Genomic DNA, 26311 nt, shown 5'->3' with positions numbered 1-26311 from the left:
CCACTTGGTCGCTCAGATCACAACCTCGTCCATCTGCTCACAGACTAGACCCCGGTGGTGAAACAACGACCACCTGAGAAGAGGTCTGTGATGTTGTGGTCTGAAGAGACTACTGCCAGGCTCAGAGACTGCTTTGAGAATACAAACTGGGAAGCACTCTGTAGCCCCCACGGCAGTGACATTGACAGCATGACCCACTGCATTACAGACTACATTAATTTCTGTGTGGAGAACACTGTGCCCTCTAAGTTGGTCCACTGTTTTTCCAACAACCCTGGGTGTCCTCCGAGATAAAGGCTCTGCTTAATGAGAAGATGAGTCTTTAGTTCGGGGGACCTGGAGGAGCTGAGGAGAGTCCTGAAGGAACTCCAGCTGAAGATCAGGAAGGGCAAGGAGAACTACGGGAGGAGGCTGGAGAAGCAAATGGAGCTTAACAATGCCGGAAACATCTGGAGGGGTCTGCAATCCATCTCAGGCCATGGTAAAGGGGTTGATAGAAAACCAACTTGTGGGGACATGGAGTGAGCGGATGAACTCAATCTGTTCTTCAACATATTTGATTCTGCCTCCCCCCACTTCTTTACCCACCCAGCTCCCACTCACCTTTCCCGCCCTGCTCCCCACCCCAGTCTTCCCACACACCCCTCTCCTTTATAGATCTTCAGGTGAGGAGTCAACTCAGCAAGATCAAGGCAGGGAAGGCCCCGGGCCCAGACGGCATTTGTCCGAGACTGCTCAGGGACTGTGCGGATCAGCTAAGTGGCGTGGTCATGTACCTGTTCAACCTGAGCCTGAGTAAAGTTCCAGCCCTGTGGAAGACCTCCTGCGTGATCCCCGTACCGAAGGTGCCATGCCCCAAGGAGCCTAACCACTTCAGGCCTATTGCCTTGACTTCCCACCTGATGAAGACTATGGAGAGAATCATCCCTGGTCACCTGCGTTCACTGGTGGGAGCGCAGCTGGACCCCCTGCAGTTTGCTTATTGACCTGGTGTTGGGGTGGACGATGAGAAACTCAGTCATCCGGAAGGGACTCTCAGTTGAGCCACTGCTCCTCCGCATTAAGAGGAGCCAGATGAGGTGGCATCTGATTAGGATGGCTCCTGGAGGTGTTGCGGGCATGTCCCACCGGCAGGAGACCACGGAGATGACCCAGGACATGCTGGAAAAACGTCTCCAAGTTGGCCTGGGAACATCTTGAGATTCCTCCGGAAGAGCTGGATGAAGTGACTCAGAAGAAGAAAATTTGGGATTCTCTGCTGAAGCTTCTGCCTTTTCCACTCGACCGGATGAGTGGTAGATAATGGATGGAAGCCTTAAAATTGCCCTAAACCCGAAGCTTGTTTTTGGAAAAAAATATTGTGAATCGAAATCTCTAGAATCAAAATAATGCAATTTCTGTCAGAAATCTTCCAATGTACCGTATTTTTTATTTTCATAGTTTGGGGGGGGGGGGGGTGACATACTCAGGAGCGACTTATTTGTGAAATTATTCAAAAAAATTTATTTGATCATTAACACATTACATACTTACTAGTACAGTTGATTACTTCATACGTTATCTTCACTTTAAACCGCATGAGGGCGCACTACGGCTGTGGATTAAATGGAACCTCACTGACAATGAGTTCCATTCACTGACCTCCGGAGTCAGGAGATTTAATGATTTGGAGTGACACAAATGGTTTGATAAACTTGTTATTTATGTTATAGTTTTTGACATATAGTTTATTAAGAGTAGCAACGTGTATGTTGTTAGACTTCAGTTGTTTCAGATTGTCTAGCGAGGCCGTGAAGGCAGCAGGGGGGAGGCGGGGGGAGAGGGGTAACAGGAAGAGCGATCCAGGGCGCTTGCATGGAGCACACACATGTTGAGCTCTTGTTTTGTGAAATAAAGAGCCGGTTACAAAACCCACATCTTGCCTGGTATTTTGGTAATGCTACAATATAGTTATATACATAGATCTGTGGCGAAATTGGAGCCGCAACTGACGACGAGGCTTATGTCAGTGGCACACGTAGGTCCGGAGTCAACAGCTGGTTTTGTTTTTCTTTTTTAATTGAAAAAGAGGATGAATATTCCGATGGATTTATTGATTTGGAGTGACACGGATGGTTCGTTAAAATTGTTGTTTATATTACATTTATTTGATATAGCTAGTCTGACGTCAGCGGCGCACGTAGTTCCGGCGTCAACAGCTGTGTTTTGTTTTGTTTCTTTAATTGACACGACAAATATTCAGATGAATTTAATGATTTGGAGTGACACAGATGGTTCGATAAAATTGTTTATATTACATTTATTTGATATATCTAGTCTGATGTCAGCGGCGCACCTTGTTTCGGAGTCAAAGCTGTTTTTTTTTTCTTTTTAAAGTGACACAAGAAAGATTTTGTTGGAATAATCTCGGGAGAAGCCTTTGCCTGCCAGACCAGGAGGCCTTATCTTTTACGAGTTTACGACTCTCCTTCAAACTAAATGCTTTGTATTTAGTTTAAGGAATGTCTTTTGATCTCCGTCAGCCTTATGGTTCCTTCCTGTCCTTATGTTACTTTTGTGTTTGTTTTGTAAGAGGCCTTCACTAACAAAGAGCAGAGCGTCTTTGCATAGGCGAAATGTTCTTTGTTCAGTTCAAAGGGACTTCATTCCTTTTAGTTAACTGTAGCTTTGATTCATAGATTGTAGATGATCGAAACTGGTTATATACACTTTGAAGTAGTCACATTAAAGTTATCCCATATTTACTCAATGTTCGTTTAAGGAACTGTATCCCAGTTACCTTACATTTACTTAATATGTGTTGAAATGTTTAGGTAGGGCTAGATATTATTATTATGTGTTGTGTTAGTTTACTAAGAAGATAAACTTAGCAAGGGTTTAGTTGCATTGTTCCACAGGTAAGCGGCATTCAACGTGCTTCAAGTTATCTGATCACAGTCGAGGAGGAGTCGGCCACCCATGGAGAGGACAACTGGTTGAGGGAAGAGAGCAGACTCTGCAGTCCCAATGCGGGGGTCGAGGGCCGACAAGTGCTAGGTCACACTACACTATATTCCTTAGCTAATCAGCGTTGCTACAGCCACGATCTCCCCTCCCTTTAGTGCAGCAACGCCTCTGTAACCAGGGCAACCAAGACATTAAAAAGAGGAGCACGTGGAGGAGGAATTCAGAACTGGTGGAGATTGTAACTGAGCTTCCTTTCTCTATCGTTCTCCTTGCGAGTAAACTCATCCTGGTTGTCTTCTCCTCTTCGTTCCAGCATGTGATGTGGTGTCTGATGATATTTAGACCCAACAGATTTCGATCAATTTAATGATTCGGAGTGACACGGATGGTTCGATAAAATTGTTGTTTATATTATTGTTATTTGATATATAGTTTATATGTTGTTATATGGGCCTGTGTAATTTGAACTGCAACTGACGACGAGTCCGACGTCAGCAGCGCGCCGCACACGCGACGTTGTTTACAGAAAGGTCGACGAATTCGATCAATGGATTTAATGATTTGGAGTGACACAGATGGTTTGATAAACATGTTATTTATCTTATAGTTATTTGAATAACTGTTAATGTTACATCAGGCCCGTTCTCAGCTCCTTGTTTGTGTTTGTTACGTTAGCATACCATATCGTTTAGCCTGTTGTTGCTGGTTCATGTCTGATCTTGGTGTTGGATTTTGTCGAATAATTTCCCCAAAATGCGACTTAAATTCCGGTGCGATTTATATATGTTTTTTTCCTCTTTATTGTGCATTTTAGGGCTGATGCGACTTGTATTCCGGAGCGACTTTTAGTCCGGAAAATACGGTAATATTTTTCTATAACTCAACATTCAATAATTTTATATTCAATAAGTTCAAACCAAGGACATAGTGTATGTTTTTTTCTCACCAGAACCTTACAGATGGTCAGACAGTACTACTGCCCTTTTTAATTTGAATTACAGAAGCTTTAATCATCTGCGTTTTGATATTAAAGCCAAAGTGCTACTGACTAGCTAAATAACTGGATGGCCATTATCAGTGAAACTCTTTGTATCCGTGCTCATGTGTACATGTAAGTGCGTGTGTGTGTGTGTGTGCGTGTACGTACACTACTCACCTTTTTTATAAGGCTTTATATTGCACGTGTGAGTAAATGCACATTTTCGGGGGAGTCGTAAAAAGTGGTTACCCGGCTCCCGTATACCACTCACTGAGCTGCTCTGTTGCAGAAAATGTCAACAACCCCATATTCCTGATACGAGAATTAGCACTGTTCTAGATATTTGCCTGTCCAATTTTGCAGGATTACATTGTTTAAGTCAATGGTTATGGTGCTATAACTGGCCCTCAATGACAATTATCATTTACTGTAGATGTATGTGGCTATGTCACCTTTCTGACAGGAAAGGAGCCCGAGCTTGTGTGCGAGGCAGAAACGTTCATACTAGACATAGTTGGACTTGCCTCCACACACAGTTTGGGTTCTGGTACAAGTCCTCTTGAGAGGGGCTGGAGTCTCTTTCACTCTGGAGTTGCCAACGGTGAGAGACGCGAGCAGGTATGGGCATACGTATTACCCCCCGGCTGGGCGCCTGCAAAATGGGGTTCACCACTGGTGAACGAAAGGGGAGCCTCCCTCCACCTTCGAGTGTGGGGACGGGTCCTGACTGTTGTTTGTGTCTATGCACCAAATGGTAGCTCAGAGTACCCACCCTTTTTGGAGTCCTTAGAAGAAGTGCTGGAAAGCGCTCCTTCTGAGAACTCCATCGTTCTGCTGGGTGACTTCAATGCTCGCAGGGGCAATGACAGTGAGACCTGGAGGATTGGGAGCAACGTCCCCCCGATCAGAACCCGAGTAGTGCTCTATTACTGGAGTTCTGTGCTTAAAATGAATTATTCATAATGAACACCATGTTCAAGTATAAGGGTGTCCATGTGTGCACTTGGCACCAGGACACCGTTGGATGCAGTTCAATGATTGACTTTGTAGTTGTGTCATCAGATTTCTGGCTACATGTTTTGGACACTCGGGTGAAGAGAGGGGCAGAGCTATCAACTGATCATCACCTAATGGTAGGTTGGCTCTGATGGTGGGGGTAGATGCCGGTCTGACCTGGCAGACCCAAACGTACTGTGAGGGTCTGCTGAGAACGTCTGGCAGAATCCCCTGTCAGAAAGAGCTTCAACTCCCACCTCCGGAAGAGTTTCTCCCACATCCCGAGGGAGGATGGGGACATTGAGTTTGAGTGGACCGTGTTTTGTGCCTCCATTGTTGAGGCGGCCGACCGGAGCTGTGGCCGTAAGGTGACTATTGTGGTGGCAACCCCCGAACCCGCTGGTTGACACTGGCGGTAAGGGATGCCGACAAGCTGAAGAAGGAGTCCTATCGGGCAGTATTGGCTTGAGTGACTCAGGAGGAAGCTGACAGGTACCAGATGGGCAAGCGGAACGCGACTTTGGCGGTTGGCAATGGAGAATGACTTCTTCGAGGAAATTCTGGTTCACCATCTGGCGTCTCAGGAGGGTGAAGCAGTGCAACGTTTACGCTGTGTACAGTGGAGACAGTGTGCTGACCTCAATTCAGATTAGAAGAATACTTCGAAAACCTCACCAATTTCATCGATAGGCCTTCCATTATGGAAGCAGGGTTTGGAAACTCTGAGGTGGACTCTCCGATCTCTGGGGACGAAGTCACAGAGGTAGTTAAAAAACTCTGAGATCCGCCCGGAGTTCTTTATAGGCTCTGGATGTTGTGGGGCTGTCCTGGCTGACACGCCTCTACAACATTGAGTGGACATCGGGGGACGGTGCCTCTGGATTGGCAGTCTGGGGTGGACTCCCTGGTAAGGTTGATTCAGATCTCCAGAACTGCTAGAGGTCAAATCTCGGATTTAGGAGGAGCATTGTGGTTTTTGTCCTGGCCGTGGAACAGTGGACCAACTCTATACCCTTGGCAGGATCCTCGAGGGTGCATGGGAGTTCGCTCAACCAGTCCACATGTGTTTTGTGGACTTGGAGAAGGCGTTCGACTGTGTCCCTCGGGAAATTCTGTGGGGGGTGCCGCGGGAGCACAGGGTGCCGAACCCACTCATAAGTGCGGCTCGGTCCCTGTATTACCGATGCCAGAGTTTGGTCTGCATTTCCGGCAGTAAGTTGGATTTGTTTCCAGTGAGGGTTGGATTCTACCAAAGCTGCCCTTTGTCACTGATTCTGTTCATACATTTTATGGACAGAATTTATAGGCGCAGCCGAGGCGTTGAGGGTGTCCGGATTGGTGACCTCAGCATTGCATCTCTGCGTTTTGCAGAAGATGGGGTGCTGTTGGCTTCTTTCAGCTCAGTGGCCTAGTAGTAGAGTGTCCGCCCTGAGACTGGAAGGTTGCGGTTCAAACCCCGGCCGGGTCATACCAAAGACTATAAAAATGGGACTGCTTGGCACTCAGCATTAAGGGTTGGAATTGGGGGGTTAGATCACCAAAATGGTTCCCGAGCGCGGCATCGCTGCTGCTTACTGCTCTCCTCTCCCTCAGGGGATGGATCAAAATCACATGGGGATGGGTTAAATGCAGATGTCAAATTTCCCCACACCCAGATGTGTGTGACGATGATCTTTGGGGGGACTTTCAAGCCGTGATATTCAGCTCTCACTGGAGTGGTTTGCAGCTGAGTGTGAAGCAATCGGGATAAAAGCCAGCACCTCCAAATCTGAGACCATGGTCCTCATTTGGAAAAGGGTGGAGTGCCTTCTTCAGGTTAAGGATGAGAACCTGCCCCAAGTGGAGGAGTTCAAGTATCTTGGGTTCTTAGTCATGAGCGAGGGCAAGATGGAGCGTGAGATCGGCAGGCGGATTGGTCTGCTGTGATGCGGACTCTGCACCAGTCCGTTGTGGTGAAGAGGGAGGTGAGCCGAAAGGCGAAGCTCTCGATTTACCGGTCGATCTACACTCCTACCCTCACCTATGGTCACGAGCTTTGGGTCGTGATCGAAAGAAAAAGATCCCGGATAGAAGCGGCCGAAATGAGTTTACTCTCCAGGGTATCCGGCTTCTCCCTTAGAGATAGGGTGGGAAGTTCGGTCATCCATGAGGGACTGTGAGTCGAGCCGCTGCTCCTCCACATTGGAGAGGAGCCAGATGAGGTGGCTCGGGCATCTCATTAGGATGCGACATGCCCGGAATGCCTCCTCGGGGAGGTGTTCCGGGCATGTCCCACCAGCAGGAGACCCAGGGGGACGACCCAGAACGCACAGGAGAGACAATGTCTCTCGGCTGGCCTGGAACGCTTTGGGATCCCCCGGGATGAGCTGGGCGAAGTGGCTGGGGAGAGGGAAGTCTAGATGTCCCTCCTAAAGCTGCTGCCCCCGCGAACCAACACCACATTAGCGGTAGAAGATGGATGGATGGGTGGATGTAGATGCGGCTTACAATTGAAATTATTTTGACAGCCCTGATCAAGACCAAAGACATTATTAACGCAGCAAACATCCCAAATGTTTCAGTCACAGGAACTATAATGGGTGCCACAGTCACACTAGAAAAAAAATATTTTATATACCTGTATGATTCTTTGGACATTTTGTATGATGATCGAGGATTCCATCGATATACCAGACAGGCCCAAAGAGACAGTTCCCTGCCTTTGAAGGTCATCTATCTAATAAATAAAAATATGGAAGTGGAGAGCAGGGTCAGATTGTGTTGAAGCCATGTTCTGCATTTCCTTGGATTTTGTACCTTTGATACAAGTTGATCAATTTTTTCTGCTACTTTTCCAACAGCTAACCGGATCTCTGTATTTTGTTGTCGAGTCTCAATCATCAAGAAGGAAGTCACGTCACTGGAGCCTGGAGGACATAGTTTGAAATGTACAAATAAACATTGATATATGTTCTTATATTTTTCTAGTTTTCTTACCTTACCAATGTAAGGGACACGTGAAGGATAAATTTGGCTCAAAGACTGGAGCTGATTTGTAGGAACAGAAGTCTGCGTGTTGGAGTAAAACTTTAAAACAGCAGCAACAACATAATAATAATAATAATAATAATGAACAAGAACCACTTTTAATTCCTTTTACAGCCTTAAGAAATCCCAATAAATCTGGACAAAATAGGAGGAAAGCTCACCTGAAAAGTGTGTGAGCTACCTAGCAAACCAGGCTCTGTAGCAACATTGGAAAGGTTGGGAAGCACATTCGTCGGAAAAACAGGGTAGGGATGTGGAAGTGCTGAAAAGAAGAAAATAGAGTATAGTTTAATACAATTTAATGCGTTAGATTAATTCTGACTTATTAGTGTGATGAATTAAAGGAAATAATGACATCTAGATCATTATAAAAGGTTTTCATAACTCTTCTGATGAAACATCGACTGACAACTTGTTGAATGGTACTGTTGTGATGGCCTGATGGCGTCTATCGCTTTTACTGCCACAAAAGAACGAGGAGGAGGGTGGCAAGAACCCTGCCACATGAAAAACGACAAATGTGTTGACTCACTTTATTTTTGCTATGCATGATGTCCCCCGGGTTAGCATAATGTGGTATTTCTGAAGATGGACACTTTCCATTGCTTGGAAAGGAAAATCACTCCTCTAATTGACTTGCATTACACCTATGCCCCTAAGGGCCAACTAGAAACACTACGTGTTGAAAATGTCAATACAATGTGTTAAAATTTTGTAATATAAAGACTGTTTCTACTTCGCGGATTTTCATTTTTCGCGGGTGGTTCTGGAACGCATCTCCCGCGATAAACGAGGGATCACTGTATTGTGAGGGGATTTATTTTCTTATGTGTTATGTATGGTTGGATGGACAAGTGCTGTTGATATCTTTTAATCAATCAAAAAGTGTGCGCCACAAGTGAACTGTATTTTTGCTGACAAACTACAAATATGTCCGACCAGAAAGGGAGCTCCTGGAACTCTCACCCGGCGTGATAATGCGATGGCTGCCGCTTGTGATGTACCGAAGTCAAATTCCTTGTTTGGCACACTCAATAAAATAAAATAGAATAAAAATTCTTGAATCTTGTGAGCTCCAGCTGGAGGTCTGCTGGAAGCTCCACTGGCCCTTGAAAATGTCTAGCCGAGCTCCTGGAAACTCCCCAGCTGCGCTTGGGCATCGCTCGCGGCAGCTGGGGAGTTTAGGTACCAGGGGTAAACGTTTAGGTACCAGGGGAAAGCGTTTAGGTACCAGGGGGGATGCGTTTAGGTACCAGGGGGATGCGTTTAAGTACCAGGAGGATGTGTTTAGGTACCAGGGGGAAGCGTTTAGGTACCAGGGGTACATGATACACCGAGTTGGTCCTCCTCGTCAGTGTACTCATTCCCTTTACCCCTGAAACGCAAAATATAATCGGCACGTATATGAAAAGATGTTTGTTTTTTTTAGTTTTGAAAATTGTGTCAGGGGGAGCTGTCACACAAACTGTCTGACACACGATGGTTCTCCGGTCGGACATTAACGGCGAAAATGCTATCCTGGAAGTCTGGTCGAATGTATCGAATATTTTCTAAGTGTCACCAAGGGCTTTCACACAAACAGTCTGAGATGCGCTGGTTCCCTGGTCGGATCCGAATGACGAAAATTCGGCCTCTCCATCACGAAGCTCGTTCAGAATTTGGGAATAAAACTACAACATCCAAACACATCTTCTAAATCATAGGTATCAAACTCTGGCCCGCGGGCCAAATTTGGCCCGCAGTGTAATTATATTTGGCCCGCGAGGCAATTTCAAATTACCATTAGAGCTGGCCCGCCGGTATTATACGGCGGCAGCGCTGTAACACCGCATTCATCGCTTGTACTACAAATCCCATAATGGTCTGCTGTTGCTTTGGCACCCATACGTCCGTTCATGACTCCGCCTCATCAAGTAGAATCCGTGTTCATTTTTTCCCAAAATGCACCTGAAACGTTCACAATGGCGCTGCCTAGATTTGATACGATTGGCTTCCGAGCAGCCGTCCACAAACTAATGCTTGACGTCACGGATGTTACGTCCATTTCTTATATACAGTCTATGTGCACACCCCGCATCTCCGTGCCTCTCCCCCACACTGTGACCTCAAACGACAGCTGTCACTGTGTTACCCTACCAACAAATGGCGAAAACAAAGTCAGAAATTAGAACCTTTCTGGACAGGTGGGAGACAGAATATCTGTTTATATGTATACAAGACAGACCTTGTTTGTGGAGCCAACGTGTCAGTAACTAAGGAGCACAATATTAGACGACACTATGAAACCAAACACCAGGACAAATATAAGGACCTGGACACGGTTCAAAGGAGCCAGAAAGTTAAGGAGATGAAAAGAGGTTTGATTTCACAACAGAAAATGTTCACAAAAGCCACAACACAAAGTGGCACAAGAAATCGCCAAATCAGCCCGACCCTTTAATGAGGGAGAGTTTGTAAAAAAGTGCATGATGAAGGTTTGTGACCAAATGTGCCCCGAAAAAAACCAAGCCTTTGCAAACGTAAGCCTGAGCAGAAACACAATAGCTGACCGCACATGTGAGCTTGCCACCAATCTGCATGTCCAGTTGTCCAGTCTTTTTCCCTTGTTGTGGATGAGAGCACTGACGCGTCTGATACTGCGCAGCTGACTGTCTTCGTCCGCGGCGTGGACACAAATCTGTATGTTACGGAGGAGCTTTTGGGATTTAAACCAATGCATGGCACAACCACAGGGAAAGAAATCTTTGAGGAGGTTTGAAAATGTGTAACTGAAATAAACCTTCCGTGGAATAAACTTGTGGGATTAACCACTGATGGTGCGCCAACCATGAGTGGTAAAAGGAATGGACTGGTGGGCAGGATCTGTGAAAAGATGTGCGAAGAGAACTGTGCAGGTGAATTATCTGTTTATCACTGCATCTTACATCAAGAATCCCTGTGTGGTAAAGCGCTGAAGATGGAGGATGTTATGTCCACAGTAACACAAAGGTCTCAATCACCGCCAGTTTAAGTCTTTTCTGGAATTTTCTATGCACTTTTTCTTGCTTTTATTCATAGTTATGTTATTTTATTTTCAAATTTATTAGCCTGTGTAAGAAGCTAATTTTGACATTTACCTCAGAAGGCTGCAAACAGAAAGGAGGCATTCAATTTTTATTTAAATTTTATTTAATATGCCATTGATATGTTTTATTATTATTATTATTATTATTATTATTACTATTATTAGTGTTATCAACTTAATTTTGCACGCCTGCACTTTTAAGTTATATAAGCCTTGCTTGTTCAATATTCATTGTGAAATCAAAACTTGTTTGATTCCATATTAAAAAGTTCATTTGTTCAACCTTGCCCCGCGGCTTTGTTCAATTAAAAATTTTGGCCCACTGTGAATTTGAGTTTGACACCCCTGTTCTAAATGCTTACAGTGCCATGAGCTGCTGGGGTTTCAATGAGACTATGCATTTCTAGTTATTTAAAACTTAACGCTTAACACTAGACCACTGCTTCACCGTAATAGAGGATGCGTACTGCTCTGTGCCCGGTGCAGCTATAGGACTGTAGGACCACTGTCTAGTTCATCTGATCCCAACCTACATGCAGAAATTAAAAACTTCTAAGCCTGCGGTGAGGACTGTGAGGAAATAGACAGTGGAGTCAAAGCAGGCCTGGAGTACTGCTTTGACTGCACTGATTGTTTTGTTTTTTTAAGCTGCAGCTTCAAACCTGCATGAACTCACCAATACTGCGATATCATACATGAGCTTTTGTGAGGACTTGTGTGTGCAGACTATGACCTTCTGCGCGTACAACAACAACAAACCTTGGTTGACACCAAACCTCAGGATACTGCGCAAAGCCAAGGAGGAGACCTACAGGAGTGGGGACCGGGACCTGTTCAGGCAGACCGGGAACACACTGAACTGAGCGATCAGGAAAGCCAAGAGGTGTTATGGGGAGAGCCTGGGGAGACACCTCTCTGCCAATCCTGATCCCTCAACAGTGTGGAAAGGCCTGCAGAGCATCATGGGCTTCAAGAAACGTGTCCCCCTCCTGCCTGAAAGTCTGTGCTGAACAACTGGCACCGACCTTTGCACGGATCTTCAACCGTTCCCTGGAGCTGTGTGTGGTTCCCTCATGCTTCAAGAGCTCCACCATTGTACCGGTGGCCAAGAAGCCCGCCATCACAGGTTTGAATGATTACAGACCTGTCGCCCTGACATCTGTGGTCATGAGATTCTTTGAGAGGTTGGTGTTGAACCACCTAAAGGACATTACGGGCCCCCTGTTCGACCCCCTGCAGTTTGCCTACTGGGCAAACAGGTCGGTGGATGATGCGGTCAACGTGGGAATGCACTACATTCTGCAACACCTAGACACCCCAGGGACGTATGCCAGGATCCTGTTTGTGGACATCAGCTCGGCATTCAACACCATCGCTCCTGACATCCTCCACCAGAAGCTCATCCAGCTCCCGGTGCCTGCCTCCACCTGTCAGTGGATCACCAGCTTCCTGACCAACAGGAGACAGCATGTGAGGCTGGGGACCATCACATCAGACACCCGGATCACCAACAATGGCGCCCCCCAGAGGTGCGTCCTCTCCCCACTGCTCTTCTCTCTCTATACCAGGGGAGTCAAACTCATTTTTTTCACGGGCCGCATTGTAGTCATAGCTTCTTTCGGAGGGGCATTATGACTGTCAACCCAAATAAATGTATGAGCACCTCATATTATATACAGTAAAAGCTACAAAACAAACTGACAAATAACTCATTTTTAGGTCAGACAAGTAAAAACTGGTCAAATATAAAAGAAAAAAGATACAATTAAATGTGAAGACAATTTGCAATTCTTGTAATGACATGAATTTGATGCACAATTTGTCTTCACGGGCCACATAAAATGATGTGGTGGGCCATATCTGGCCCCCGGGCCTTGAGTTTGACACCTGTGCTCTATACCAATGATTGCTCCTCAGGGGACTCTTCTGTGAAGCTGAAGTATGCGGACGACACCACTCTCATCGGACTGATCCGGGACGGTAACGAGACTGCGTACAGACAAGAGGTGGAGCGGCTGGTCCACTGGTGCAGCCAAAACCACCTGGAGCTGAACCCACTCAAGACCGTGGAGATGACAGTGGACCTCAGGAGAGACCCTTCACCACTTCCACCTCTCACTATCCTCACTAATGCTATTCCCTCCGCAGACACCTTCAAGTGCCTGGGATCCACAATCTCTCAGGACCTGAAATGGACCGGCCACATAGACTCTGCCCGGAAGAAGGCCCAGCAGAGGCTATACTTTCTGAGACAGCTCAGGAGGTTCAACTTGCCACGGGAGCTGCTGAAGACCTTCCCATCATCCAGTCTATCCTCTGCACCTCCATTACTGTCTGGTTTGGATCGGCCACCAAACAAGACAAGCATAGACTGCAACGGACAATCAAGGTTTCTCATTTTCCCTAGTAGGAGTTTTGAGTTTTTCCTTGCCCTCCTGGGAGTTTAAGATCAGGGGATGTTTGAGAATAATTGTCAATTTTTGCACATGTCCTGAATGTTGTTAGTCACTTAAATGTGGAACAGAGGCTGAGATGAACTGGAGTAAAATTCCTTGTTTGGCATTCCCAAACATGGCCAATAAACTTCTTGAATCTTGAATCTTAATTAATGCTCAATGATTATGTAAAGATACTTTCTTTTAGTAAGACAGAGGTGAGTTATTTACCTGCTTAACATGTTTCAGCAACTTCCTGTAGCCTTCCTTAGAAGGCAACATGCCTGTCTTACTTAAAGAACGTAAGAAAGTATCTTGAAAAATATTTTATCAAGTGAAGACAGTGTGAACATTCACCAAAGAATGCTAAATAATTTTAAACTATCATCTCTCCCGCACCATTTTGAATGCGCGAGAAAGATATGTCACAGCAAATAAACAAATCTTAACTGTATGACTAGTTTGGAACCAAGGCCCAGCCGCGGTCAAAGGCGTACTCTTGAGACCCACTCTATAAGTGGGTGTTGCTTGCCAGACAAATGAAACATTGATTAATGTAACAACTTTACTAATTAGAACAATTGAAAGACTGGACTGCACCAGATCCTTGATACTGGCCTGGTCTGGGGCTTTCAAAACCAGATCCCAATGTGAATTTTCTTGCAGTAGTATAAAGTTCTCAATGAGAAATTACTGACTTGAGCTACGGTGGTCATATTATTAAAGATACAAGTAATTTCTCATTTGGGCTTTCTCTGAAATCACTCAACCGCTATAGGCATAGAATTGAAAACTGAACCTGGCAAGTCACTGACAAAGAATATGTGATATCAGTTTGATTTTATCACTCTTTGGGTCACATCTTTAAAACAGTTGGTATGATTTTTCTGATGAATACAATTTTGAAATAGGAATATAATTGCATTTTTAAGATGGCCCCAAAGCACGGTGAATGAATTTGATTGAGCAAAGAAAAAAAAAAAAATTTACCATGTGCTTGAACCGGGGCAGCAGAAGAGATCTGCACAGGAGATGACGCAACAGGCAGATTCTTGACTCTAACAGTGGTGGTATCCTGCACAAAATGAGATAGTGTCATTGACTGAAAATATTACTGTATATTAACAAGGGCTATGTTAGGAAATATGTCAAATATTATCATTAGATTTTATGTATCTGTGTGTCTAATCTGTAAGATTAAGACCTTCCACAGTATGTGACAGTTCGAGCTTGTGCTCATTACTTGGGAGCATGTGGCTGGCTAAGGAGCACATGACTGGAGTCATGAGTCGTGTCAAACAATAAACTCCTTGGTTAGCTCGTTATGGGCAGATCATGAGTATATCATGAGATGACTGAAGCAGACAAACATCTTATTTAGGTAAAGTCATGAGTGCGCCCCGAGGCGTATGCATCCCATGCGCACCAAGACTACGTCTTTGTTAAACGTAAGTCATGAGACGGCCATACTGCTCTTTTCAACAATAACATCCCTGTTTTTCTGAAGTCATGAGATGTAACCATGAGATGCACTTGCTGTTTGAGAAGCTATGCATTTGTGTCAACTCCACCCATTGTTTTTCCTCATTAAAAGGCATGACCAAACTGGAGGAAGGGCGCGAATTTCAGCCACACTTGCTGTGTGTCTGGTTTACTCCCTTCTGCAGGGGTCGTTTGCCATTGAAAACAGCTCTTGCCTCTGTGAGGTTCATTTTCAGATAATGTTGTAAACCCAAAAGGCTACACAATATAGCCTCACCATTCAAGGGGGACGGGACCTGAACCAACTACAATGCATAAATTGAAGCTTATTGATAGGAATTTGAATTTGGTAAAACTTTATTTTAACCCCCCAAAATTATTCAAAAAATAATGATAAACCTTCTAACCCACCCAAAGACGTTTAAAAAATAGATGCCAGACTGCGATTTGGCGTGGCTCCATTGCATAGTTAATTGGGTCATAGGTCAGTCGAGTTCAGAGGCGGAGCTTGGAATTTTTCTGTGGGGTGGCAAAGATGTTGCCTCACTAAGACTTACTCAATAAGATGACACATTCGCACACGTGCACTCAAAGGGTACATGCGTGTGTACACATTTGCGATAAAGATTGGGTGAAAGAGAGGTTGAACCCATTAGGACCTTCAACAAAAATAGAACGTATTTTCCAGGATCCATAGTACTTACTTAAAAGCCTTTGATTTGATCAAAAATCGCCGGTGCACCTTTTGTATGTGACGAATTCGTGTTGTCGTGCGGCTACAGACACGTGCATAATATGCAAGATGACAGCAATCATAGAACACTACGTAATACGCCAAATACATAAAATGACAGCGATGAACCAATCAGAGACCATCAAATAGGTAAAATATGTACGCTGGAGCGGTAAATCATCCAGAGAGCATTAGTGAATGGAGTACGTACTCACCTCCAGCAAATATAAATACTACTCGTTTGAGCAAAACAAACAGCATCAGTTTGCCCAAAGACCCCCAGAACTAAAATTGACGAAGAAATACGATTACGTGGAACAATTCAAGGTATGGGCCATCAGTTACACGGTGGCTCATGGTAATAGAGCAGCCTTGAGAAAATTCCACATCAATGAAATCACATAGCCGCGTAATTGCTGTCATCTTGAGGCGTGTTTTGCTGAGATTAAACAGTCAATTCACTCAGTCACTCTTATTTCTCAACCTGGATTAAACCGATAGTTTGATAATTGGCCTTGGTCATCATCGGCACCTATTAAAGGACACTGCTCTAAATTTTGATAAATTTACTCCTACCAAAAGTGATTCTCAGGGATGAGAACGGCAAATGTGAAAAAACACTGAAAAGTAGCCAGAGGTCTGGAGGGCCAACCGGGGGTCTGGGGGCTGATGTGTGTGTGTGTGTGTGTGTCACACACACTGTATTTTTCAGCGTATAAATCGCGTTTTTTCTTTTTAGTTTGGGTGTGGGGGATTTATTTTATGATCAGGAGTGACTTATACGTGAAATTATTCACAAATGTTTCCTTGATCATTAACACATTACTTGTTAGTATTGTTGATCACTTCACGTTATTTTTACTTTAAACCGCACGATGGCTGTGGAAGAATTCGAGCCTCACTGACAATGAGTTCCATTCATTGACTTCCAGAATCAGGAGAGTTAGGATTTGAAATGTTATCTGAAAACGGCCTCAAAAATAAAGCACTTTAACTCAAATCAAAACACGGCTGAATAACATAGATAACATGGAGAATTCTCAACAGATATTGTAACTAGAAAATGCAATTTCTGGAGAAATTGCGTGTGAAGGTGAAGACTTTGAATAACTTCTTGGGGAATGCTGCCGTATGATGTTGAAACTAGTTGTATCGGTTGAAAAATGTAGAAATTAGAGTAGAAAAACGAAATTTTGGAGAATTTGGTTAAATTTCAAATTTGAAAATGCGGAATTTATGGTAAGTGGGAAGTTGGGGAATAGATAAGAAAAAGATGAACAGTTGAAAGTTGAAATAGGTTGAATCGGTTGAAAAATGTGGAAATTAGATGTGAAAAACTGAATTTTGGAGAATTTCAAATAAATATCCCGGTTTGATTTGGGTCACTTCCGGTTTATTTGGGGTCACTTCCAATTTAAAAAGGTCACTTCCGGTTTATTTGGGTCACTTCCGGTTCAATTTAGGCCACTTCCGGTCTAGCTGAGGTAACTTCCGGTTTATTTGGGTAACTTCCGGTTCATTTTAGGCCACTTACGGTCTAGCTGAGGTCACTTCTGGTTTATGAGGGTCACTTCTGGTTCAATTTAGGCCACTTCCGGTTTAGCTGAGGTCAATTCCGGTTTATTTGGGTCACTTCCGGTTCAATTTAGTTCCACTTCCGGTTTAGCTGAGGTCAATTCCGGTTAATTTGGGTCACTTCCGGTTCAATTTAGGCCACTTCCGGTTTAGCTGAGGTTACTTCTGGTTTACTTGGGTCACTTCCGGTTCAATTTAAGCCACTTTCGGTTTAGCTGAGCTCACTTCCGGTTTACCTGAGGTCACTTCCGGTTTATTTGGGGTCACTTCTTGTTTACCTGAGGTTGCTTTCAGTTATTTGGGGTAACTTCCGGTTTGATTCGAAGCACTTCCAGTTCATTCAGGGTTCATTGGGTCAATCTAAGATGGCCACCACACTGGAAGTGTGGGTCAAGGGTTGAGTTGTGTAAGCATAGTGGAAGTGGGGGTGAAATGGGTGAATATGGCAAGCATAAGGATAATAAAGTTGGAATGCCTGGGAGAGGCTCTGATGAGAGGTTTAGTAGATTAGTCTCCCTTAATCGATGGATGGCTGGGATCTGTAAAAAGCAGGGACTGTATTTCATAGATAACTGGTTCTCCTTCCGCCAAGACCTGCTGAGGAAGGACGGCCTTCATCCTAACCGTGAAGGCGCCTTCACTCTTTCTAGGAATTTAGATTACTGTTTGAGCCACTCATGACAGGTCACCTTAGAGCAGGCCGGAGCACAGGTGACTAGACCACCTGTCAGGATGGGTTTGGAGTCAGTTAAGTTAAAGTTAACTAGCGCTAGGCTAGACTTCCAGCATGCACATAGCTCCTTGTGTAGACTAGAGCGTCACAGTTTGAATAGTGCTACAGTACACATGAACACACTTTCTACTGAGGTGGCAGACAAATCCAATCGCTCCACCCCGACCGGTATAGCTGATGATATGGTGCCTGTTTCAGATAATATTACGTGTGTACCAAATATTTACTATCAAATTCCTACGGTCGTATCGTCCCACTGCGCTAATAAACAATTGAGAGGTGATGTCAGGCCTAGAGAACACAATCTTACTTTCATTTCGTTTAAAAATCCTTTGATAAATACAAACCCTGTTCAACCGATTACACTTACACTTGGTTTTATGAATATTAGATCGCTTCATACGAAAGCAGTTCTCGTTAATGACCTCATCACGGAACATAATCTAAATATATTTGGTCTTTGCGAGACCTGGTTAAAACCTAATGAACTGCTACCGCTTAATGAGGCCTCGCCTCCAAATTTTGTGAGCTTGCATGTGGCGCGTCCTCGAAAAAAGGGTGGGGGTGTTGCCCTCATCTCAAATTCCGATCTTAGATTTACGCCTCGTTCGATTAACATATTTAAAACATTTGAAGTTCTCACTGTCCGATCCACCGCTTTACCGTCATTTTATCTTGCTGTTATTTACCGTCCACCTGGGGTTTACTCTGGCTTCCTGGATGAATTTTCAGAATTCATGGCTGATCTAGTGACAAATGCGGATAATATAATAATCATGGGCGATTTTAACGTCCACATGAATTTACCGTCAAAGCCACTTACTTCGGCGTTTCAGACTCTAATTGATACGTTTGGTTTTCCGCAAGCCGTACAGGTAGCAACGCATAAGAATGGTAATACCTTAGATTTGGTATTATCACGAGGACTGGCAACCTCTAATATAACAGTACTGCCATACACTACTGTTTTGTCTGATCACTACTTAATAAAATTTGAAATTTTAGTTCTTAGTCAAAGACAAGAGAGCAATCAGAATTATAGCAGCCGTAATATTAACTCCATGACTGCGACTGCGCTATCTGGGCTACTGCTGTATTTCCCTCATATACCGGCTCTATTGATAATCTTACAAATGAATTCAATGCGACATTGTTAAATGCCATTGACTCTGTGGCGCCGCCACGTCTGAAAACTCGCCGTAGATTGCCTACTCCGTGGTTCACAGATGAAACACGTTCGCTTAAACAATTAAGTAGAAAGCATGAGCGCAAATGGCGTTTAACCAAACTTGAGGTTTTCCATCAGGCATGGCGCGACAGCCTCCTGAAATATAAAGATGCGCTTATCTTAGCAAAAACTCGTTATTTTTCACAGGTCATTAATCTCAATAAGAGCAATCCTAAATACCTATTTGATACCGTGGCAAAGCTAGCCGACCCCCGATAGCTCCTTTCACTCGGCTGACGAGTTCATGAAATTCTTTGCTCGAAAGATTTAATCCATTAGGGATGAGATCAAGATGACCATTCCGATCGCTTAGTCAGGACCGCCGATTACCGGCGCTGACGATCATGCAATACCCTTTCAAATTTTAAAAGCGTGTCCCTCGAAAGGCTTACACAATTAGTTAGTGCGGCTAAACAAACAACATGTTTACTTGACCCGCTTCCAGCCAAACTATTTAAAGAATTATTTCAAATCTTAGGACCGTCCGTTTTAAATATAATTAATCTGTCTGTCTCCTCTGGGATAGTGGAAACCCCTACTTTTACGCGACCAAATCTTGACCCGGACTGTCTCAGCAACTATAGGCCAGTTTCAAATCTCCCATTCATAGCAAAACTGCTTGAAAAGGTAGTAGCACAGCATCTTATTGATTACATGGTCGCTAATAATCGATATGAATCTTTTCAGTCTGGTTTTAGAGCTAATCATTCCACTGAGACAGCACTTGCTAAAGTGACTAATGATCTCCTCTTAGCTATGGATTCAAATACTTCATCGGTATTGTTACTGATTTGAATACAGCAATAACAAGTAAACTGGAAGTTTGAAGATGATTTGAATACAGCAACAACAAATAAACTGGAAGTTTGCATAACAGTTGATATCAATTTGTTTTGAATACAGCAGTATTATAAACAGTTCAGAGATACAGATACAGAGATACTCGATCTTAGTGCTGCCTTCGACACTGTTGACTTCAATATTTTATTAGAGCGTCTTAAAAGTTGTGTTGGTATTTCGGGGTCAGCACTAGGCTGGTTTCATTCGTATCTATCAGACAGGACGCACCGAGTGGTCCATGGCAATGCGTCCTCTGTGTCACGTCTCGTACCCAGCCGTTCCACCATGTGTCTGTTGTCATGGTTTCGGTCTGTGTGCTCGCCCCTCCCCTCCTGTGTGCCCCTGATTAGTTTGATTATTCTCACCTGCCTCTTGTTACCTGTCATGTATATAAGTCCTGTCTGCCCCTCATGCCCGGTCGGATCATTGTCTTTTTGTTGCGGTTGCTGTTGTTTTGTTGTCGTGTCGTCTTCATGTCTTTTTTGGTCCCTGTCGTTTTCAAGTCTGTTTTCGGTTAGTCAGTCATGTTATCGTTTTGTTAAGTCATGTCAGTTTGCAGAGTCTGTCTTTTGTTCCTCCATTAAACCCTGGTCCAAGCTGCACTTGGTCGCCCTGCGCCATTCCAACCGTGACACTCTGAGCTCTATAAAGTTACGTGTGGTGTCCCACAGGGATCGGTAGTAGGACCAATTCTATTTAATATTTATATGACTCCGCTTGGGAACGTAAATATAATATTAGTTTTCAATGTTACGCGGATGACACCCAATTATATATGCCATTATCAATGACAGATGCGCGGGACTGTTGTAATCTTGAGGTTTGCAGTCTCCACCGCAGAGGTTCGAACACACCTGATTTATAAATTCTTCTGAACTAGTCTTGTAAATGCAACAGTAGAAGTCACACTGATTTGAAGGGATGTAATTTGTTGTGAGTTCATGCATTGTGCATGCACGGCTCATTTTGTGCACCAGTAAAAAACATCTGTCTTGAATTTGAAAAAAACAATTTCATTATTCATTAAAGAGGGGTTAAAGAGGGAATCCACCTATGAAACTGCTGGGGTTCGGTACCTCCAACAAGGTTAAGAACCACTGGTTTAGGATAGGGATAAAGAAAGCTATCTCATAGATTTCAGCTTTCATTCTCCACTGTGAGAAACAGTGTGAGCAGATCGAAGACCACAGGCACAGTTCAAGTCATGGCTCCAAGTGGCAGACAAAAACCTCAAATAAACAGAAGCAAAGGATGTTGAGAAAAGTCAGAGTAAACCCACAGACCAGCACCAAAGACCGACAACATCATCTTACTGCTGAGTCATTGTGCATCGTTCAACTGTTTAGCGCACAAGGAGAGGCTGTAAGGGAGAGTGATGCAGAGGAAGCCTTTTCTCCCCCTACAATCACAAACCATGAGGGAACTGCAGTGGAATACCCTCCTGGAGGACACTGCCAGGACAATCGAAGGCACCTCCGACAGCTCTTGGCTTTGGCCTGGGCATCCACTTTTTGGTTTCCATATGATGTATTTTATGTGCCCTCTTTGCATCCATTGCAGCCTGGTGATCCTGAAAGGGGGATCCTTCCATCTGTGGTCCCTTCTCAAGGTTTCTCATTTTTCCCCTTGTAGGGGTTTTTTGAGTTTTTCCTTGCCCTTTTGGGAGCCTAAGATCAGGGGATGCTTTGAGAATTATTGTCAATTGATTGTCTATGTGAAGCCCTTTGAGACTGCTTGTGATTTAGGGCTATACAAATAAACTTGACTTGACTTGACTTGACAAACAGAGCCACTTGAGGTATGCTAAAGCAAATTTGGACAAAGCAGCTTCATTTTGGAATAAGGTGCTGTGGACTGGTGAAACCAAAATGAGTTATTTGGGCATAACAAGGGGCTTTAATAAAAGGAAAAAGAACACAGCACTCTAAGAAAAACACCTGCAATTTACAGTAAAGTTTGGTAGTGGTTCCAGTGTGGGGCCAGTACAGGGACTGAGAATCTTTAAAAGTTGAGGGATGTATGGATTCCAACCAATATCAGCAGATTATTTTACTGGTTCTTTTATCACAAACAAATTATTTAGGTTTCATTACCTGACATGTTTCGGCTATCACTTCCGCCTTCATCAGTGTGTTTGCGATAAAAGAACCAGTAAAATAATGGACAATTGAAAACAAGATGCACATAGTACAACTAATATCAGCAGATTCTGGAGATCAATGTCCAGGAATCAGTGACATCGGGGCTGGATCTTTCAACAAGACAATGACCCTAAACACTGCTCAAAATCTACTAAGGTAGAAGAACAAGTACAATGTTCTGGAATTGCCATCTCAGTCCCCAGACTTGAATATTATTGAAACTTGGTGTAACTTAAAGAGACCTGTCCTTGCTTGAAAACCATCAAACCTTAATGAACTGGAGATGTTTCGTAAAGAAGAATGGTCTAAAATACATTCAGCCACAATCCAGAATCTAGTTAGAGCCTATAGGAAGCCTTTAGAGGTTGTTATTTCTGCCAAAGAAGGCTCTACAAAATATTGAGTTGTGCTTCTTTCTTTTTGGTACACAAGTTTATGCACATGCCTAATTCTGTTCAACCCATTATTGCACAACTTGTGTGAATCACACAAACTTCATTTCACTTCTCAAACATCACTGTGTTTGTCACCTATATGATATATTTAACTGTTTTTTCAATTGAAAGTATCAATGATTTATAAAGGACAATTATAAAAAATAAGGCTGCACAAACCTTCGCACCCCACTGTATGTGGCTCTAGTTACAAAACAATGTGCACAACATATATATTGACGCTCACCTCCAATTCAGAGTCGCTCGATTCAGGCTGACATGTTAGAAAGGGTAACATGGGCTGGCCCATCTTTGCCATTCGTGAGATCAGCTTGGCCTTCATGGCATCTGTAGTCTGAATTTGGAAAAAAAATTCACATCTTGAAATGACTACAAAAACAAAGCTGATGTGTTGACAGGTATAATGTCGTGTTGCTTCAGAAAATATCATTCAGTCATTACTTACAGTGAGCTGTTCACTCAGGGAATCTGACTTTGCACACAAAGGTGTCTCCCTAGGGGAAAATTCCCAATGAAAAAAACACTGATAGATAATCGTATCACCTATATTTTAAAGAGGCTCACCCTCGTTTGCCGGAGTCCAATGCAGCTGTTTGTACTGGTGGCTCTGATATCAGATGATCAACACTAGGGATAGGTGAGAGAGTACTAGAATCTCTTAAATTTGCACTGGTCTGATCTGAGCCACAGTCCTTGGAGACTTTCACCTAGGGCACATAAAAAATACATGAATACAAATGCCCTGATGACAAGAAAAACTAACAACAGATCAGTGCTACTGGTGTGCTTAAAATAATCAGGGTAAAATATGTATTTCTAAACAGAGTTACTGCTTTGTAGAAAAAAAAAAGTATTTTATGGCAGAATACCGTAAGAGCAAATATATATGGATTAGCAGCAAAATGCGTAGGTGCTCACCCGTCTTATTGCTGCTTCAAAAATTAGAGTGCTGTTGGATGGGACACAATCAGGGACACCTTGTGAACCATAAGCAAGGCTCGGAGGAACAACAATTAGACGACAGCCAGCCATCTTCATCCCAAGCACCCCCTTCTCCCATCCCTACTCACACAACAACACAAACAAATGGTTTCAAGTAAGACAACAGAAATTCTATGTGCATGCTGCACTTATTGGCCATTTCTTAACACCAAGTACCGTATTTTTCGGACTATAAGTCGCTCCGGAGTATAAGTCGCACCAGGCATAAAATGCACAATAAAGTCTGGGGCAAATTCATTTGTCAAAATCCAACACCAAGAACAGACATGAACCAGCAACAACAGGCTAAACGAGACGGTATGCTAACATGACATACACAAACGAAGAGCTGAGAACGGGCCTGACGTAACATTCAGAGATATTCAAATAAGTATTACATAAATAACACGTTTATAAAACCATCTGTGTCACTCCAATTCATTAAATCCATCAATCGTCCTTTATGTAAACAATGCCGCGTATGCGCCGCCTATGCTGACGTCGGACCTGTTGTAAGTTGCATTTCTAATTATTCCACAGACCCATATAACGATATATGAAGTATATTTCAAATAACTATCCTATTACAACAATATTATCAAACCATCTGTGTCACTCCAAATCATTAAATCCATCGATCAAATTCCTCGTCCTTTGTCAACAAAGCCGCGCGTGCGCCCTGACGTCAGCCTCGTCGTTATTCTACAGATCTAGTACATAACTATATTGTAGCGTTAACAAAGTACAAGCAAAGACGTGGGTTTGGTAAACGGCTCTTTATTTAACAAAACAAGAGTTCAACGAGCCAACAACTACAGAACATCCAGCCACGGAGGTGGAAGAGAGCTCCGTAGAGTATGAGCGGGCGTGCGTAAAAGCCATGTCCGAGCCCCATCCACCGTCCCCGGACAGCCACCCGGCCGAGCGTCGGCCCCCGACTTTCATCCACGGAGGTGAAAGAGAGCTCCCATCGAGAAGGACCGGGCGTGCGTAAAAACCATAATAGTTTTTCAAACCTTCTGTGTTACTCCAAATCATTAAATCTTTCAAACTCTTCGTCCTCCGTATCACTTACAAACAAAGCCGCTAATGATGCCGGTAGTACGTAGGGCCTTTCGTCATCTTTGTCATCCCATGATCGAATCCTTTGTAAACAACCGCTGCGCGGCACGGGTGACGTCACTTGCAGTTCAAATGACAGTAATCCCTTGCTACATCGCGGTTCGTTTATCGCGGTTTCATTACATCGCAGATTTTTGAATTTTGAAAATTTGTGAAAAAAAATTCACATATAAGTCGCTCCTGAGTATAAGTCGCCCCCCCCCAAACTATGACAAAAACCGCGACTTATAGTCCGAAAATTACGGTATATACACATATATATGTATACATAAAAACACACACACATATATAGTGGAGCCTCAGTTTTCAAACGTCCTGGTTCAAAGGTTCGAGATTGTTTTGCTTCGGATGTCGGACGAAATTCGGATGTTGAACCTCGCGAGATGAGCCGAGAGGACCCGAATGCGAACTGACTCCGTTCGTTATTACATTCTCATTACTCTGAGGATTGCATCAACTCTAATCATGCCTCCAAAGGAACCAAGTGGGAGCAGAAAAGCCATCCTAAAACACAAAGACGCTCCTAAAGCAATGCGACGGTGACCGCCTGGCGCGCTGTGGTTGCGCGATCGGACCAAATTCAGCTCCCTGCGCACTGAGGTCCACTTGAATTTAGGAAAGCACATCAGGACTTTAAAAATATTTTCTAAATTTTAGCGACCGCTCAGTCACAATAATGCGACCAGCGCGGTGCAGTTGCGCAGTCGGCGGCGCGCTACGGTTGCACGTTCGGCGATGCGCTGCAGTTGCGCGATCGGACAGAATTTAGCTCCCTGCGCACTGAGGTCCACTTAAATTTTGGAAAGTAAATCAGGACTTTAAAAATCCATCCATCCAGTGCACCGTCATCACTGTTTACAGTGGAGATGGCGTGCTGCTGAACTCGACTCAGGATGTCGTGAGTTGGTGGGGAGAATAATTCAAAGACCTCCTCACTTCCACCGACACGCCTTCCAATGTGGAAGCAGGGACTGGAGACTCTGAGGTGGACTCTCCAATCTCTGGGGTCGAAGTCACTGAGGCAGTTGAAAAACTCCTCGGGGACAAGGCCCCAGGGGTGGATGAGATCTGTCCGGAGTTCTTAAAGACTCTGAATGTGGTGGGGCTGTCCTGGCTGACATGCCTCTGCAACATTGTGTGGACATTGGGAACGGTGCCCCTGGATTGGCAGACTGGGGCGGCGGTTCCCCTCTTTACGAAAGGGGACCAGAAGGTGTGTTCCAACTACAGAGGAATCACATTCCTCAGCCTCCCTGGTAAGGTCTAGTCACGGGTGCTGGAGAGGAGGGTCCGTCGGGAGGTCGAACCTTGGATTGAGGATTAGCAGTGTTGCTTCCGTCCTGGCCAAGGAACAGTGGATCAGCTCTATACCCTTGGCAGGATCCTCGAGTGGGCATGGGAGTTTGCTCAAGCAGTCCATATGTGTTTTGTGGACTTGAAGAAGGACTCACCAAGTGGTCCATGGCATTGCGACATCTGACCTCTGTAACGTTATGTGTGTTGTCCCGCAGGGATCAGTACTCGCACCAATTCTATTTAGCATTTGTAAGATTTCGCTTGGGGAGGTGTTCCGG

General features: G+C 44.2%; 1 protein-coding gene across 6 annotated transcripts in view; it reads right to left on the bottom strand.

Moving 5' to 3' along the window:
• The window catches only part of fkbp15b (FKBP prolyl isomerase family member 15b), a 93850-nt gene that overhangs the window by 34003 nt on the left and 33536 nt on the right, over window positions 1–26311 (bottom strand). For 3 of the 6 annotated variants that reach the window (XM_085910770.1, XM_085910766.1, XM_085910767.1), the window contains exons 9-16: window positions 23553–23696; window positions 23199–23341; window positions 23080–23128; window positions 22861–22968; window positions 14438–14522; window positions 8110–8210; window positions 7718–7969; window positions 7539–7637 (exon numbers count right to left, since the gene is read on the bottom strand). In XM_085910770.1, coding sequence (XP_085766896.1) covers window positions 7539–7637; window positions 7718–7969; window positions 8110–8210; window positions 14438–14522; window positions 22861–22968; window positions 23080–23128; window positions 23199–23341; window positions 23553–23696 — 981 coding nt within the window. The remainder of the gene's footprint in view (window positions 1–7538; window positions 7638–7717; window positions 7970–8109; window positions 8211–14437; window positions 14523–22860; window positions 22969–23079; window positions 23129–23198; window positions 23342–23552; window positions 23697–26311) is intronic. The other 3 variants (XM_085910769.1, XM_085910768.1, XM_085910771.1) reach the window with 3 other exon arrangements.

The sequence above is a fragment of the Syngnathus leptorhynchus genome, chromosome 4 (genome assembly GCF_054491065.1).
Source record: "Syngnathus leptorhynchus isolate UIUO chromosome 4, UIUO_Slep, whole genome shotgun sequence".
In the NCBI taxonomy this organism is placed as follows: Eukaryota; Metazoa; Chordata; class Actinopteri; order Syngnathiformes; family Syngnathidae; genus Syngnathus; species Syngnathus leptorhynchus.
The sequence above is the reverse complement of the archived record's forward strand: the minus strand, read 5'-3'. Positions and strand labels throughout refer to the sequence as shown.